The sequence below is a fragment of the Diplotaxodon limnothrissa genome, linkage group LG23, assembly GCF_057381915.1.
Source record: "Diplotaxodon limnothrissa isolate DT_005_m linkage group LG23, D_limnothrissa_male_GT1.1, whole genome shotgun sequence".
NCBI classification, from domain to species: domain Eukaryota; kingdom Metazoa; phylum Chordata; class Actinopteri; order Cichliformes; family Cichlidae; genus Diplotaxodon; species Diplotaxodon limnothrissa.
In genome coordinates, this window is record NC_140617.1 from 49837146 (window position 1) to 49852929 (window position 15784).

Here is a 15784-nt window from a genome sequence, read left to right on the forward strand (position 1 = left end):
CTCAGCCACTCTTTCATCATTTCCTCATCCATCCAGCCCTTTTCATTTGCCTTAATGATGATTCCTGCTGGAAACTTCTCTTTAGGCAAAGTCTTTCGCTTTAAAATCACCATAGGCGGCAGTTTCTGTCCATTAGCATGGCAGCCAAGCACAACAGTAAAAGAAGACCTTTCATACCCCGTTGTGCGTATCGCTACCGTGCTGGTCCCCTTCTTCTCCACAGTGTGACTCACCGGGATGTCAAAAGTGAGCGGGACCTCGTCCATGTTTGTGATGTGGCTGGGCTGGATGTTTTTGTCGCCGATGTGTTTGCTGCAGTAGGAGCGGAAGATGGCCAGCTTTTCCTTATAATCCGCTGGAAGTTGCTGCGCTGCCGTAGTCCTGGTCCGGATGGAAAAATGGCACAGTTTCATAAAAAGTGAAAGTGAAACTGCTTTTAGCCGAATGGTGACCGTCGAAACGCTTCTCCCGCTCGTTCTTTGCTCGATGATCCACCGCTCGAGTCTTTCCTCCAACTCGTGCCACCTCGCCTTATGTCCGCGGAAACTCAGCTGCGTCTTCTTGACCTGTCGGAGCTCGTTTTCTAGCTTCCTCCATTTGCGAACCATTGATTCGTTAATCTTAAATTCTCTCGCCGCTGCTCGATTTCCATGTTCCTCCGCGTAGCTGATGGCCTTCAGTTTAAACTGTGCTTCATAAGCGTGTCTCTTTGCCATTTTCAGGGTTGTTAAAACAACGATGTTCCACATAATGCACATACCTGTCCTTTTATACAGGTATGTGCGATTGTCCGGTATATACGATCAACGCCCACACTTCACCCTTTAGCGTTCTCATGGTGTTCTCTACTACGTCCTCCTTACAACACACAGGGCGCACTGCGCTATAGGGCGCGCCGTACTTTTTGAAGAAAATCTAAGACTTTTAAGTGCGCCTTATGGTCGTGAAAATATGGTATATAGAGAGACGACGAGGCTCCAGTTACAGCAGTGCAAGTAAACAAACAATAAATATAAGAAGAGTAAGAAAATAAATATACACTTTAGGACTAGAGGTAAAGGATCAATAACAATTTAAAATTTATAATTTACAGTTTGATGATTTAAAGTCTCACACAACCTGTCGAAAGGGGCGGGGCCGGCTGCTTCCAAATAGAGCACATTTCATTCATAATGATGTAAATCCAAGCCCATTATGTATTCATGATTTCATTCCTGGGTTGTGTGTAACCCCAGAAATACAGCCTAGACAAAGCGAATCTGTGAACTAAGGTGTAGGTTTATTAGGTTATGTTGTGGGGATCCTCGAGTTGGGGGCTGGGTGTTCATACTTATTAAAACCAATGGAAGATGGTCAGTGTTGCTTTTTGGTAATCTCAGTCTCTCAGTGAACGTGCTCCTGTGCCCAGCCAGCACGTCATGGAGTAGCTGGGAGGAATTATCCATGACATCCAAAAACAGTCAGTGATCACTGTCAGCCTCTCTCGGTTTTTATTACCGCTAATCATTTTTAAGCTCAGTTTATAAAACCTTGTCATGTAACTACAGCCCAGCGCATGCAGCAGTATATTAATGACTAACCTCGTATTGTGGATGGATTATCTCAGTTGTTCTCCTGACTGAAGTTTGGTCCTTTTACAGCATCCTGCCATGTGATTACATTTGTCTCTAACCATCAGGAACCCTCACGTTAACTTTTATCGAGTGGAAAAAAGTTAGCGTTCATCCTCCAGCTTCACTGTGCTTATGTTATGCTAAGATAGCTGTGTCGCTAGCGATCTTGTAGCACATCATTACATGCTTCCCAACAAGCTCATCTTGTAACCGGAAGGTTTATGGTTCGATCCCCAGCTCTGTCTGTCTTGGTCATTGTGTCCCTGGGCAAGACACTTCACCTACCGCCCACTGGTGTTGGCCAGAGGGGCCGATGGCGCGATATGGCAGCCTGGCTTCTGTCAGTCTGCCCCAGGGCAGCTGTGGCTACAACTGTAGCTGCCTCCACCAGTGTGTGAATGTGAGAGTGAATGAATAGTGGTATTGTAAAGCGCCTTGAGGGTCTCGAAAAGCGCTATATAAATGCAATTTATTATTATTATTATTATATACCAGCTAGCCCAACTTCAGTAACCCTACAAATGTCACTGCTGTTTAGTTTTCTGTCTTCATTTATGTTGGAATAGCAGATAGAAGATAGCAGAGCTGTACATCTTAATTTGTTTCCGAAATCTCTCGGTCAGGACATGGTATATTATATTTAGGTGGAAACTAGCGAGCTAACTTCCTGCTAACTTCTAACTCCGTTAAATTTAATAAATTCTGTTTTCATGGATGCCTGGATGTTAAACTTAAATGTTACACCTGGTAAAGTAGCAACGCTGATCATTTTATTACAGATGAAAGGATTTAGCCAGTTTTTAACTCTCTGTGATGTCCCAGTGATCGTGTGACCTGCAGTGGAGTTTGGGCCCAGGAACGGCTAATGACGACAGACTTAAGGACCGGATAGGATGGTCATTTGTTTCCTGGCTTTTGGAGTCTCAGTCAAAGGTGTATCCTTCAACTGAAGCTGGAGTTGCTCCTGATGCATCTACTGGAGTTTGAATGTGTATCTAAATGTTAGAGAAGGCACTCGGGTATAGGAAAAAGCTTGCATGAATATGCGTGTCATTGGGTGAATGACACTTGTTGTAAAAATTACTTTTCAAAACATCAACCCTAGAAAAGGACAACATGCTAATCCTGGCAAACACTTGCTATTCATAAGCATGAAGGCCCTTGGTGGACGGAGCCCTTGCACTTTGGTTGCAGACATCTTATGATCACATTTGACCTCTAAAAAGACAAGACAGAAAAAGCACATTCGGATTGAAAGGGAGTGTCCCCCCGTTGCTCTATGTAACCACCGTTGGACTGTCTTTTCTCAAATTAGAACTGAAGAGAAACATCTCTAGAGCTAGAAAAGTGTCTAGCAGCTCTAAACAGCTGATATGGAGCTTGCATTGTGCTGTGCCATCACATATCACATTTTGAAAATTTCCCTGGCCAGTTGCATTCAAAAGTCACCAAACTTTATTGATCTCCATGGGGAAATTCCTCTCTGCATTTAACCCATTCACTCAGTGAATCAGTGGGCAGCCATTGGGCGCCTGGGGAGCAGTGTGTAGGGACGCTACCTTGCTCAGGGGTACCTCAGGGTAGCCATTCAGTGGATTCGAACCCCCGACCTTCCAATCATGGTGGTGTTTATTTCCTCCCATAGTAATGCTGCTGCCTTGTCTCCCACAGGAGTGTTTGTTAATGGGAGGAAACATGGTGGCCTGACCCAGAACTGTAACCATTAACCTTGAGACAGTTCTCGCTGCCCACGGTGGGTGAGGGGTTGTCACTCCCTAAAACATCTAGAGACAAAGAAGATCTGCAAATGCTATTTGATCTATTTAACTATTTAAATAATATGCAAATATAATACTGTCATATACTGGGATTTTTCCAGTGTTTTCTCCAGCCACCAAGTCCAGATCCAGCCAGATTTTCTGCTACTCTTTAGTGGTAACTTGGCTTCTCTATGTAATTTCTTAGATCTTTTGACTTCTCGTGGCTAATGATATTCTCTCCCTGTTTCCAGTCTGTCTCAGTTTGGGTCCAGGTTATATCACTTACCTGCTTGGTTCACCTGTTCACTCAACACTGCTCTTCTTCTCTCCACCGCACTGGTCTAAGCTCGGTCACTGTTTCATTACTCACCTGTCTGCCCTCCTGGACCCTGTCTCCCACTGGAATCGGAGAGAGCGATTGTTGGAGCTGAGAGAGTCTAGCAGTTGCTTCCCCTCCCTGAAAATCACTTTACTCTGCTCAAGTAAGCAAAGTTCACCACCTCCAGTCAGTGTAACTGGAAGGTTTTCCCCTGGACCAGTGACACCAACTCTATTTCCCTCTCTCCTAGTGAGCCCCCTCCTTGTGAATCCTGTTCTGTTTCCCTGGGTGGGTCTGCCTTTGAGTTCCATTGAGTGCTCATGGCTGTTTCAGCCTTGTGACAAACTTGTGTGAGGTGTTTGACACTTAGGAAATGAAAAACAGGAAGAAACCTCCGGCAGAACCGGGCTCAGGAAGGACTGTCATCTGCTTTGACCGATTGGGTTAAGAAGACAGGATAAAGACATGATGTGGAAGAGAGACAGAGATTAATATGATACAGTGCAGAGAGGTCTATTAACACATAGTGAGTGAGAAAGGTGACTGAAGAAGAAACACCCAGTGCATCATGGTAAATGGCCTGTATTTATGTAGCGCTTTACTAGTCCCTAAGGACCCCAAAGCGCTTTACACATCCAGTCATCCACCCATTCACACACACATTCACACACTGGTGATGGCAGCTACATTGTAGCCACAGCCACCCTGGGGCGCACTGACAGAGGCGAGGCTGCCGGACACTGGCGCCACCGGGCCCTCTGACCACCACCAGTAGGCAACGGGTGAAGTGTCTTGCCCAAGGACACAACGACCAAGACTGTCCAAGCCGGGGCTCGAACCGGCAACCTTCCGATTACAAGGCGAACGCCCAACTCTTGAGCCACGATCGCCCTATGGCCATGGGAATCCCCCAGCAGCCTACACCTATTGCAGCATAACTAAGGGAGGATTCAGGGTCACCTGGTCGAGCCCTAACTATATGCTTTAGCAAAAAGGAAAGTTTGAAGCCTAATCTTAATAGTAGACAGGGTATCTGTCATCCAAATCCAGACTGGGAGCAGGCCTCAGAGAAGAGTGGTCGGAAAGCTGAAGCCACTGCCTCCCATTCCCATCAAAGTCATCTGTTTGAGTGGTACAATGGCGGGTGACGGATGCAATTGGGAGAGGGTAAATTATTATATATCGTGTATGTATTAATAGGGTTACACCCATGCCTTGGGAAACCGCAGGTGGGAAGCAAATACAATGTAAACAAAATTGGTGTTAGCACGTAATGCTGTGGAACTCCAGTTTGCCCATGTAAACAGGGAACCTTCTTCACACAATAAGGTTAATTATGGAGTCTATTATTCCATAATTGGTTGGAATCATATATAGATATGCGAATAAAAGTTTACAGATTTTAGCAAGGCTATCTCTCTGCTCACTGTAACTTCTCCCAAGGACTACTTCTGATAAGACTCATGGTTCAACCAGCATTTGACTTCCTCAGGAAACAGTTTTTAATGCAAGCGATTTATTGTAGAGATAAAAACAAATGATCCTGAATAGGGATGGGTATCGAAAACCGGTTCTTGTTGAGAACCGGTTCCCACTGTTTCAGTTCCTTGGAATTGTTTGCCATTTTTGCAAACGATTCCCTTATCGATTCCTGCCAGGTAAATGACGTCACCACGTTGCGGAGCGTCATTTACCTGGCAGGAAACACGGCACGTAAGCGGCTCAAACGCTCAAAAGTTTGGTTATACTTTACGAGAACGGATGACAACAGGGCAACTTGCAATACTTGTAAAGTAGATATTTCATTTAAGGGAGGAAACACTACGAATATGCAAAAGCATTTGCTCACAAAACACACGATGACATTAAATGAATGTCGTGTTTTTAATTCGCTCCGGACTCGTGAATCTCAACCCAGCAGCAGCGGTAACGTTTGCATGTCCTCTCCCGTTAATGCGGCAGGTAAATAATCACCTAACAGTGCATATTATGTTAGCGCGATCTGCCTTATTACAAACCTGCCATTATGTGCATTTAGGTGACCATGATGAGACAGACAGAGTCTGGCTCAGATGCTGGCAGTTCTCGCTGCAGTCTACCGGTAGCGTCTCCTTTCAGGCCAGGATAGACGAATGTCACCGAGCAGTGACTAAGTTTGTGGTAAAAGGCTGCCGCAGCAGATGCCCCCAATTTTCGGTAAGTGAATGTGTTTAATTGTAGGCAGGGACATTTCTGGATATTCTTGTGTAATTGCTACTGAATAATTTATGTTATACTTTGTTATTGCCACCGAAGAATATTTATTTTATTATTTTACATTTACAATTTTTTTTCCTGGGGACCCTGTGACACCCATTGAAGAGCTGTAGGCTGGATCTCTTAAGATCTCACTGTTGGGTTTGTAAGGCAAACTCCTCAAGATGGGTGGTGACCATGATGGCCATTTAGAAGTCGGCCATCTTGGATATAACTTTTGTTTTTCCAATAGGAAGAGGGCCATGTGACACATCAAACTTATTGGTAATGTCACAAGAAAAACAATGGTGTGCTTGGTTTCAACGTAACTTTATTCTTTCATTAGTTATTTACAAGTTTCTCTTTGTTCACAGCCATTGACATGTTGAAGAGGTTAACACGTGAGGAGCGGATCGAAATTGTGTTGCTATCTGGTTAACGCAGTAACCGGGTCATTGCAGCAGATTTCAATGCAAGACACCCTACGAGACCACCCATCTCCCATGCTACAGTCAGCAAACTGCTTGCTAAGTTTCGTGAAACTGGTTCAGTGTTGGATTTGCCAAAATGTGGACGCAAGAAAACTGTGACTAATGAAGAAACATCAGTGGCTGTCCTCGCTTCATTCAGCAAGAGCCAACAGCATAGCACTTGGCGCATGTCACTGGAGAGTGGCATTAGTCGAACATCCCTCCGGCAGATGTTAGCTACTCACAAATGGCACCCTTACAAACTCCAGCTACTGCAGCATCTCAATGAGGATGACCCAGATCGGCGCACAGAATTTGCAGAATGGCAAACTTTTATGTGAATGGTGACGTTAACAAACAAAAGCACCGCTATTGGTCTGACACTAACCCACATTGGATGGATCCCTCCAAGACTGTTGGAACAACAAAAGTGATGGTTTGGTGTGGTATATGGGGCACAACGATAGTGGGTCCATTCTTCATCAATGGAAACCTCAAGGCCTCTGGATATTTGAAATTGCTACATGATGATGTGTTTCCTCTTTATGCACTGAAGCTGGCACGTTCCCTGAGTTTTTCCAGCAAGATGGTGCACCACCACATTATGGGTGCCAGGTCCGAGCATTCCTAGATGAACAGTTTCTGGAAAGTGGATTGGTCGTCGTGAGCCAATTGAATGACCCCAAGGTCTCCCGATCTGACCCCCTTAGACTTTTATCTTTGGGGTCATCTGAAGGCAACTGTCTATGGTGTGAAGATACGAGATGTGCAGCACCTGAAACTACGGATACTGGATGCCTGTGCTGGCATTTCTCCTGCGGTGTTGCTATCAGTGTGTGAAGATTGGGAGAAGAGGGTTGCATTGACAATCCAACACAATGGGCAGCACATTGAACACATTTTATAAGTGGTCAGAAACTTGTAAATAACTCATGAAAGAAGTTACGTTGAAACCAAGCACACCATTGTTTTTCTTGTGACATTACCAATAAGTTTGATGTGTCACATGACCCTCTTCCTGTTGGAAAAACAAAAGTTGTATCCAAGACGGCCGACTTCTAAATGGCCACCATGGTCACCACCCATCTTGAGGAGTTTGCCCCCTCACATATACTAATGTGCCACAAACAGGACTTTAATATCACCAACCATTCCCATGTTATTACGGTGTATCCATATAAATGGCCCACCCTGTATATCAGACTGGATCATCAGCACATGCACAGTGGGTTGTCTGAGAGTTGTGAGACTGTGTCAAACATCTAGACCCACCTTGAGTCTGCAATGGATACTCTCATGGTGTGGGTGATCTTCATCAATTTCAGCTGCCTCATCGTCATCGCTGACCTCCCCATTCAGAGAATCTTCCACCATCCCACTTAAACTCTGCTCTAAACCACCATCTTTCTTCGCCTTCACAAGAATCTTCCCCTTAAGATCCTAACATAGGGGTCAAAAAGTCATCTTTAACATATACCATAGGTGTTCGGGGTTTCTTTGAATTTAGCATTCTAGTAGTTGATAATTTGCATTTCTATCAAATGATATGGCATTAGAGTTGGACAATAGATTACAGCCCTCACCTCAGGAGAGGGCAGTCTGATGGGGGCCTTGCCATCCAGTATAGTTTTCAACAACCTGTCACCAAGAATGTGGTTTAGATGATGTGCCATGACTCTCTGTTGTTCAACACTGCAGTGGTTCTCAATGGACAGGATGACTGGATATTGTGATACCTGAATGGGGGAGAGGAGGAGGAAGAGAGATGGAGGGAGTGAGTACCTTTTGTAATTGAAGACTGGAAACAGTTACAGTGAAATGGTAAAAATAGTAAATGGCCTGTATTTGTATAGTGCTTTACTAGTCCCTAAGGACCCCAAAGCACTTTACACAACCAGTCATCCACACACACACATTCACACACTGGTGATGGCAGCTACATTGTAGCCACAGCCACCCTGGGGCGCACTGACAGAGGCGAGGCTGCCGGACACTGGCGCCACCGGGCCCTCTGACCACCACCAGTAGGCAACGGGTGAAGTGTCTTGCCCAAGGACACAACGACCGAGACTGTCCAAGCCGGGGGTCGAACCGGCAACCTTCCAATTACAAGGCGAACTCCCAACTCTTGAGCCACGATCGCCCCTACAGTGGTGTGAAAAAGTGTTTGCACCCTTCCTGATTTCCTATATTTGTATGTTTGGCAAACTTAAATATGTCAGATCAAACCAATTAAAATATTATAACACAAGTTAACACAAAATGCAGTTTCAAAATGAAGTCGTTTATTATAAAGACAGGCCCTGTGTAAAAGTGACTGGACCCCAAACCTACTAACTGGTTGGCCAGCTTAGCATCTTAGCAGCAACAACTGCAATCAAGCATTTGTCATAACTGGAAGTCTTTTACAGCACTGTGGAGGAATTTTTTCCCACTCATCTTTGCAGAATTGTTGGATTTCATTAACATTGGAGAGTTTTCAAGCATGAACTGTATTTTTAAGGTCAAGCCAGAACATGACAGTTGGATTCAGGTCAGGACTTTGACTAGGCTACTCCAATATCTTCATTTGTTTTTTCTAAGCCATTCAGGTAGATTTGCTTGTCCATTTTGAATCCAGAGCCAAACCCAAGTGCACATTAGCTTCAGGTCACAAACAGATGGATGGACATTCTCCTTCAGGATGTTTTGCTACACAGCAGAATTCATGGTTCCATTTACCACAGCAGGTTTTCCAGGTCCTGAGGCAGGGAAACAGCCCCAGACCAACACACTACCACCACCATATTTTACTGTTGGTATGATGTTCCTTTTCTGACAATGTGTTTACAGCTGTGTTACTTTTATGCCAGATGTAATGGGGCACATGCCTTCCAATAAGTTCAACTTTTCTTCTCGTTATTCCTCAGAATATTTTCCCAGAAGTCTTGGGCATCATCAAGATGTTTTCTGGGAAACCTGAGACTAGCCTTTAAGTTCCTTTTGCTCAGCAGTGGTTTTTGTCTTGGAACTCTGTGTCAAGGTCTGGCTGTGTGGCAGCCAGGATGAGGACCCAAATGCAGGACTCTGGAGACAAAACCTGAACTTAAGCAGCTTTATTGCCGATAACTACAAACTAAAAATACAAAACACTAAACTCTTGGCATAGTAGCTAGACACTAGAAAGCAAAGCATGGAGCACACAGCACAGGGGTAACATGACCGGAGGACTACCTGAAGACTGATGATGTGATGAGGAGCAAATACAAACTGAGGACTTAAATACACTGGATAACGAGAGGATGGGCAACAGGTGGTAACACAGGTCATAACAGACAGAGGAGACAAAGGAAGAAATATAAGGAGAGTAACATGGGAACAGGTAAGGGAGACGAAACAGAGACATGGCTAAGAAACAAAGAGAGAGGGAGCGAGAGACACAACAGGCCAGGGAGACTAAGGAGTAAAGACAGAACACAGAGACAAAGACTGTGGGAAATGAGAACAAGACTGACATACACAGGAAACAAAGGGAAAGGAAAACACTCAGGGAACTAGACCAGAACCACAAGGGATAAACACAATCAGAAAATCTCAAACACATAAGAAAACTGAACTAGGAAATATAAGTTACCCTAGGAATACGACAATAATGAATAACCAAGATTCAAAAGTCTTCAAATGCAAAACACTGGGTCAAAACCCAGGACCATGACACTCTGCCATGCATGCCATTTTTGCTCAGTCTCTTTCTTATGGTGGAGTCATGAACACTGACCTTAACTGAGGCAGCTGAGGCCTTGTTTGGATGTTGTTCTGGGGTCTTTGTGACCTCTTCGCCATTTGTGGACAATGGCTCTCACTGTGGTTCACTGTACTCCCACAGCTTTAAAAATGGCCTTATAAGGCCATAATAAAGCCATATAATGGTTTTCCAGACTGAGAGATCTCCATAAATGTGTTTCATATTAATTCCTGAATTTCCTTGGATCACAGCATGATGTCTGGCTTTTAAAGGTTCTATTGGTCTACCCCACTTTGTCAGGCAGGTCCTGTATAGTGATTTCTTGAATAAGAACAGGTGTTGGCAGTAATCAGGTCTGCGTAGAGAAACTGAACTCAGCTCTCCAAAGATGTCAGTTTATGTTAAAACGAGGGAGGGTCAGTCATTTTCACACAGGGCCACGCAGATTTGTTTTCTTTCCTTTTAATAATAAACACCCTCATTTAGAAACTACAGTTTGTGTGTACTTGTGTTATCTTTATCTAAAATTTAAATTTACTTGATTATCTAAAACATTTAAATATGACAAGCATGTAAAAAAATTGGAAATCAGGAATTGGAAAGACACTTTTTCACACCACTGTATGATAACAGAAAACTTAAATGTCTGCACATCATCTCGGGTTGTGCCTGACTGGCTGTAAGACCAGCAGATGGATGGGCAATATTGAGTTTCCAACAAATATGAAATTTGGAATTAGATTCCTTTCATGTCAATTCAACAACCCATGCGTATAGAATTCAGCAGCCTTGCATACAAAGAAGCCATCATGCCTGGGACAGTGTCTGCTTTGCACACGCTGCTATACTCTTAGGCTCTCACAGATAGCTCTCTGCACCTTCTGCTTGTATGAATAAACTTACTTTTGACTGTCTGGAGGCAGAGCCCAAAGGAAGACGAGGTCTAATATGATTGGCCACTATGATAGACATTTCAGGTTACATTAAACTGAATTATACTGTGGCAGCAACAGAAACCATCTTTTAAACTGTATTTGTTTACAATTTGAAAAATGAGATTTGCCAAATGAACTATTAACAATTATTGTTTGCTGTGCAGTAGTGGAAATACTGACAACTGTCACTGGGTTACTTTACTGTTGAAGAAATATTTTAAACCAGAGGCTTCTAAGGCAAGTTCTGAAGCCACTGCACTGCTGTCCCATTAATCTGTTATACAGTATAACATACAGTGGCTTGAAAAGTATTCGGCCCCCTTGAACTTTTCCCACATGTTGTCACATTACAGCCACAAACATGAATCAGTTTTATTGGAATTCCAGGTGAAAGACCAACACAAAGTGGTGCACACGTGAGAAGTGGAACGAAAATCAGACATGATTCCAAACATTTTTACAAATAAATAACTGCAAAGTGGGGTGTGCGCCAGTGATTGTGGAGTGGCTCCCACAGACAGCCCACTGCAGCCTCTTAATGGGTTCAGAGTCACCATGGGTTACATTCTCCATGTAGCTTACTGTGCAGCTCTCTCTTTCAGCACGGAGGGATGTCTCTCTAATATCCAAAGGACAGGGAGGTAATGAATATTAGTAAGGAGTAAAGCCATGTGAGTGGTCTGGAATAAAAAAAAAAGAGGTTGGTTTATGACTGTGATGACGGGGATGTATATGTGCAGGCAGGGCCTCACATGTGCCATTACAGGTCATCTGCTTTAAAGGTGTGAGTAGATGTTTCTTCAGCCAGGACACATGGGGGTGTGATATCCTATACTAAATACATTGTACGTTGTTCTGTTTCTCAGGGAGCAGAGGTTTTAGGCAAAGCATTCTGCTTAAGCTGTAGGACAGCTATCAACCGAAACACTGCTATTCCCTTATAAAAGTGTAAAATAACCCACTCAGGTGATCCTACCTTGAAGGCATAGTTTCCAACTGCACTAACCACATCCTTGAAAAGTATCTTGGAGGTGAAAGTGTGTCCATGATATACAATGGGCTCTCCATTGGCACCATCCCAGCAGTCTACTTCAACACATCGGCAGCCACGATTCAGAGCCCTGAAGAACAAGGACAAATACAATCTTTCCTTTATTATTGATTCTGTTCTGGTTCACAGAAAGGTAAAAAATACAATGGCCATGAATATATCCTTCATCTTCTTCTTCTTCTTCTTCCTTCGATTGCTCCTACAGTGGATCATCTGCCTCCGTGTCACTTTATTTTTAGTATCCTCCACTGTCACACCAACCCTTTATATGTCCGTCACTACATCCCTGAACTTCCTCTGAGGTCTTCCTGTGTTCCCCCTTCCAAGCAGATCCATAATCATAATCCTTTGTCTAATATATCCACCATCTCTCCTCTGCACAAACCATTTCAACCTTGCTTCTCTAACTTTGTCTCCAAACTCCTCTACATGAACTATCCCTCTAATACACTCATTTTTTTTTAAATGAAAATGTTATCATTGTCAACTCTGCCACCTCCGGCTTACCATCCTGTCTTTTTGTCAGTGCCACTTTTTCCAAACCATACATCACAGTCTGTCTCACTATGATCTTGTACACCTTCCCTTTCACTCTTGCTGCTATCCCTGTGTCACACATCATCCCTAACACTTCTCTCCACCCAGACAACCCTGCCTACACTCACTTGACCCCGTCTGCCTTTTATTCACACATTCTGGATTCTGGATTGCTTCTACTGACTTTCTGACAGGATCCTGTGTGAAAAAATCATTGCAACCCCCTGTTATAACTTAAATTAATGGTGGTGTATTATATCTTTGGAAAGCCGAGTTCAATTTCTCTAGCCACACCGAGACCTGATTACTGCCACCACCTGTTCTCAATCAAGAAATCACTTAAATAGGATCTGTCTGACAAAGTAGAGTATGCCAAAAGATCCTCAAAATCTAGTACAGCGATGAAGATGTTAGAAAGACCCAAGAGAAACATCCAAAGACCCGAATGCCTCGCTTGGTTGAGGTCAGTGTTCGTGACTCCACCATGAGAAAGAGATCCTTCATGACAGAGTTCAAAAACCACTGCTGAGCAAAAGGAGCACAAAGACTCATCTCAGTTATGCCTGAAAATATCTTGATGATCCCCAAGTCCTTTGGGAATATACTCTGAGCTGACGAGACAAAAGTTTAACTTTTTGGAAGGTGTGTGTCCCATATCGACATCCAGTGTAAAAGTAACACAGCATTTCAGAAAATGAACATCATACCAACAGTAAAATATGGTGGTGGTAGTGTGTTGGTCTGGGGCTCTTTTGCTGCCTGCCAGGACCTGGAAAACCTGCTGTGGTAAATGGAACTCACTCCACGGTTGATTACATGGTCCACTATTGTAGCTCTGATGTCATCAGTAATTCTATTTCTTACTCTTCTTACCCTTCCTCTTCCCCCTCCTCATCCTTGTCCTTGTCCTCTAACTTCACCTCCTTGTCCTTGTCATCCTCTTCGTCCTACTTCTTCACCTCCACGTCCTCTTCCTCGGCCTCCTCTAATTCTCACTCTTCTCACTCTTCCTGCTCCCTCCATTGTACTCCACACGCACAGCTTACCTGTAGCTTATTTATAGTGCGTAGGCTGATTGCAAAGTGAACTAATTATCTAACACAGTTTTCACATGAGACAGTGTGCCAGACAGTTGGCAAAATACTGTAAATAACAGCCATAAATGTGTATAGTTTTGCTAGGAGTGTGTTGATCATTTGGAAGCTGAGTGCAAAGCAGTGTTTGTGCTTTTAGTTTTGCAAACTCAGTGAGTGGTTTTGCTATAAGTATTAATAGTTTTAGGAATTGTGCTATAAGAATCACAGTTAGGGTTTAAGCATTCAGAAAAAACTGTATTGCTTCAATCTTAAATATGATCAACCTATCTCTAATAATCAGCTATGTACCACAGGCCTTCAAGCTGGCTGTAGTTAAACCTTTACTCAAAAAGCATCTCTAGACCCAGCAGTCTTAGCTAATTATAGGCCAATCTCCAACCTTCCTTTCATATCAAACATCCTTGAAAGAGTAGTTGTCAAACAGCTAACAGATCATCTGCAGAGGAATGGTTTATTTGAAGAGTTTCAGCCAGCCTGAGGTTAATTATGGAGTTCCACAGGGTTCAGGACCAATCCTATTTACATTATACATGCTTCCCTTAGGCAGCATCATTAGAAGACATACATTTACAGCTCGCAAGCTACTGTAGCCAAACCCAGGCAAATATCCCAGAATGCATTTTGTCCAAAACTTAAACAAGGCAGTTGCGGAGGAACGCAGAGTGGCGGAGTTTGAAATATTACTCTTTCTGGGTCACAAAATAAATTTTTAAGATATTTTCACGTCAAATCCCCTGATGAAAAATGTTCTGTTCTTATTTAAACAGCTGACTTTGAATTTAATCTAACACTAAAAAGAAATATTTAAATTAAGGAGGAAACATTTTCATAATATCTTATCTTAATGACCTTGTAGTACCATATCACCGTATTAGAGCACTTCGCTCTCGCTCTGCAGGCCTACTTGTTGTTCCTAGAGTATTTAAAAGTAGAATGGGAGGCAGAGCCTTCAGTTTTCAGGCCCCTCTTCTGTGGAACCAGCTTCCAGTTTGGATTCAGGAGACAGACACTATCTCTACTTTCAAGATTAGGCTTCAAACTTTCCTTTTTGCTAAAGCATATAGTTAGAGCTGGACCAGGTGACCCTGAATCCTCCCTTAGTTATGCTGCAATAGACGTAGGCTGCCGGGGGATTCCCATGATGCATTGAGTTTTTCCTTTCCAGTCACCTTTCTCACTCACTATGTGTTAACAGACCTCTCTGCATTGAATCATATCTGTTATTAACCTCTGTCTCTCTTCCACAGCATGTCTTTATCCTGTCTTCCTTCTCTCACCCCAACCAATCACAGCAGATGGCCCCGCCCCTCCCTGAGCCTGGTTCTGCTGGAGGTTTCTTCCTGTTAAAAGGAAGTTTGTCCTCCCCACTGTCGCCAAAGTGCTTGCTCATAGGGGGTCATATGATTGTTGGGTTTTTCTCTGTATCTATTAGTGTACGATCTACTGTGCAATATAAAACACCTTTAGGTGACTGTTGCTGTGATTTGGCGCTATATAAATAAAATTGAATTGAATATTAATTTCCAAACTAAGACTATTAGCAAATCTTTCATGGTATCCCTTGTGTTATTCTAATATTTTCATTGATACATTTAATGGATGAGAAATAATCACTTAAAAATAATATGATGTCAAGGCCCTCTCTTTATTTTATTAAACTCAGCGGAGTATAGTGATAAGAATGTTTTCCAGTTAGAAAAGCTAGTCAACTGTGGGCACGAGTGAGTGCCCACAGTTGCAAAAATGAGTTTTTACCAGCTATGCCAAATTTCCAAGGCAAAGCCCTATATTCCACATTAAGACTTTGAAAAGCTTATCCACGCCTTCATTAGTTCTAGATTGGACTATTGCAACTCGCTATATTTCGGCCTCCAATTCTCTCTCCTCCAACACTTGCAATTAGTTCAAAATGCCGCAGCACACCTCTTAACTGGCTCCAGAAGGCATGATCACATCACCCCTGTTCTAGCCAATCTACACTGGCTCCCCATCAAATACCATATCGTTTTTAAAATCCTTTTGTATACTTTTAGAATTTTAAAT

General features: G+C 43.2%; 1 protein-coding gene across 2 annotated transcripts in view; it reads right to left on the minus strand.

Annotated features, from left to right (window-relative positions):
* plcd4a (phospholipase C, delta 4a) overlaps positions 1 to 15784 on the minus strand; it is a 48496-nt gene that overhangs the window by 18594 nt on the left and 14118 nt on the right. For both annotated transcript variants that reach the window (XM_085348841.1, XM_085348840.1), the window contains exons 7-9: positions 12033 to 12177; positions 7981 to 8133; positions 7670 to 7837 (exon numbers count right to left, since the gene is read on the minus strand). In XM_085348841.1, coding sequence (XP_085204967.1) covers positions 7670 to 7837; positions 7981 to 8133; positions 12033 to 12177 — 466 coding nt within the window. The remainder of the gene's footprint in view (positions 1 to 7669; positions 7838 to 7980; positions 8134 to 12032; positions 12178 to 15784) is intronic.